This window comes from Hermetia illucens, chromosome 1 (assembly GCF_905115235.1).
Source record: "Hermetia illucens chromosome 1, iHerIll2.2.curated.20191125, whole genome shotgun sequence".
Lineage (NCBI taxonomy): Eukaryota > Metazoa > Arthropoda > Insecta > Diptera > Stratiomyidae > Hermetia > Hermetia illucens.
This window is the reverse complement of record NC_051849.1, coordinates 4,921,643-4,924,165: the sequence shown is the minus strand read 5'-3', so window position 1 is coordinate 4,924,165 and position 2,523 is coordinate 4,921,643. Positions and strand designations below refer to the sequence as shown.

Genomic DNA, 2,523 nt, shown 5'->3' with positions numbered 1-2,523 from the left:
AAAAGTTATTGGTCAAAACTTCAATAAATTCCAACTTCAAATAGTAGATTCCAACGTCCAAATACTTCCTACAATTTCTTAATTACACAAATTAATATGCATACCTTTCGCAAACAAGTTCTAAAAATCATTTTCAATTGTGATTTCATATGCGATTTAGCTAAGCGCTAAAAGTTATCTCATTCACCATTTTAATGACTAATCAACTTAGCAAACACATTTATAACACTTTCAATTTCATTTGAACAATCCCATGTCACTTGAACAAATCTAAAATGATATTGATTGCGATATCTAAAGATTCCCCAGTCCATCGCTCACGTCTTCATTCTTCTGATTGCCACTGCGAGGACATTGATTTCCGCACTGGTCCGGGTTGGCTTTGACCAACCTGCAGCAATTGTGATAAATGATGGGCAAATATTTGATGTACATTATGTCAGCCACAGAAACGCTGAGTACATAAACCTTCAATTTGATCGAAAAGGTAACAAAACACCTGCCAAGCTGTGATTATGTTGGAACGGTGTAACGAAGATGAACTCAGTGCGGTCAATCGCACAAAAAGAAAAAAACTGGTATCTTGTAGATGCTCAACGGTAGGTAGAAATGTAGTTGTTTAACGTAACACACATGACACTGCTAGGTTGATTTGAGTACGTTTTTTAGATACTTGGAATCGCTGGGGACATAGTCTTGGGCAACTGATTAGCCCCTGTCACTGCAAAATAGATATGAGGAATGACCAATCTTCGAGCAATTGGACTCTATTCCAATTAAAGATGCGAAGATTCATTTCTAACAGCGTATTTAGACTAATGTGCAACTTAAAATTTTGGAACTACCAACGATGAATAAATTCCAACATGCTTATGTGCTATAACAATGTATAATAATGGAATAAAAATACCAAATGAGGCCATAAAACAGGGAGTCACCACATTTCCAAGACTGTAGTCCAACTACCTGCGCACTTTTTACCTTCCCGATTTATTTTTGATATGAGCCAAAAGCTATGTAGATGTTATATTTAAATTGTGTGAATTTCTCATGTTTAACAAGCCAGCAAGTACGCTGGTAGGTACTCTGTAAACAGTAGATTTGTACTTCCACAAATATTTTTAAATAAATAATGCAAGCAATGTAGATGCCTGCCAACATCCCACTAGATTATAAATGATGATCAGTAAATGCCCGACAATACGCACAATTTGTTCATATAAATACCAGCCCGGATCCAAATTCGGGATTAGTTTTTTGAACCACTTTGAACCAAAACCATTATTAATCTAGTCTCTAGAACTGCCATATTTAGGTAGATAAGGCATAGAATCCTATTCGATTTTTTTCCTTTCAGCAAATACTGATTTTATCCTTTCTAGTGAAAAATTTACCTTGTGTGATCAACATGTTCAAGTGTGCCGTATTCTGTGTGATATTTTTCGCTGCCGCGTTCGCCCGGCCACAGTCCAATGACCCAACCCCCATACCTATAGTGGCGCAATACTCTAATAACGCCCCAGATGGCAGTTTTAACACCACGTAAGAACCCATAAAAGTGACTTTATCGAATTTCCTATTATCCCATTTGTGAAAAAATTGTATCTTTCACTAAGATCCTGGTGCTTTTCAAATCCAATCGACCCCGAATCTCGATTACATCATTCTTTAAAGTATCCTTTCCTTCACAGTTACGAAACAGGAAACGGTATTAAAGTGCAAAATTCTGGCTACATTAAACGAATTCATGTTCCTGCACATGAAGATGAAAGTGGAAAGTTGGTAGAAGAACACGAAGAGGATATCATCGTTCAAGTTGGATCATTCTCCTACACCGATACTGATGGTAATGTGATTTCCCTCTCGTATATCGCCGATGAGAATGGCTTCCAACCAACTGGAGATCATTTGCCCAAAGCACCTCAACCAGATCAAACCGAATCCTTCGCCAGATCCGTCGGACAACCCCAGCAACAACAGTTCACACAACAGCCACAACCCTTCTCTCTGCAACCACAAGGACAAGGTCAATTTTAAGGAACAAATGTCTAAGCGGTCAAGAGGAGATATGGCGTAAATAATTTCATGGAAGCGAACCAAAAGTCAGTGGTTCTGAGGTTCAATTACACTGGAATCACGTTTAGCATTAATTCAAAATTACTCATATATGTTTGTATAATGTATTTTTTTAAATAAAGTGATTTTATATTGTTGCAGAAATAAGAAAATTAGTCTCAAATGCTTGCTTCGTGTTTGAGAAATGAGTGACGAACACCCTAGCAAACCGCTGTTGCGCCAAAGATTATTATTATTTTCCGAGTTATCACAATCTCGGCAGATGCCGGATTTTACCTAATACTAGCACTAAGTGCTAAGCATTTAGGCTCGCACGATCCTGCCTACTGGAAAACTAAAGGGGCACTGGTGGTGGTGGCCGGTGGTAGGTCAGTGGGAGAATCCGTCGAGTACTCCCCGCAACATCGAGCACGTATGCAGAATGGTGTACTTCTGCATGGTTTGAAC

At 38.5% G+C, this 2,523-nt stretch overlaps 1 protein-coding gene across 1 annotated transcript; it reads left to right on the top strand.

Annotated features, from left to right (window-relative positions):
* Positions 1-1,177: 1,177 nt before the first annotated feature.
* Positions 1,178-2,223, top strand: LOC119659280 (endocuticle structural glycoprotein SgAbd-4). Its single transcript, XM_038067292.1, has 3 exons — positions 1,178-1,315; positions 1,383-1,542; positions 1,692-2,223. The coding sequence occupies exons 2-3, from the start codon at positions 1,409-1,411 to the stop codon at positions 2,035-2,037; spliced, it is 480 nt and encodes a 159-aa protein (XP_037923220.1). The 5' UTR covers positions 1,178-1,315; positions 1,383-1,408; the 3' UTR covers positions 2,038-2,223.
* Positions 2,224-2,523: the final 300 nt, after the last annotated feature.

Coding starts and splice junctions, on each gene's coding strand:
- LOC119659280 (XM_038067292.1), top strand. CDS start 1,409: ATGTTCAAGTGTGCCGTATTCTGTGTGATATTTTTCGCTGCCGCGTTC. Junction 1,543..1,691: donor GATGGCAGTTTTAACACCAC/GTAAGAACCCAT, acceptor TTTCCTTCACAG/TTACGAAACAGGAAACGGTA.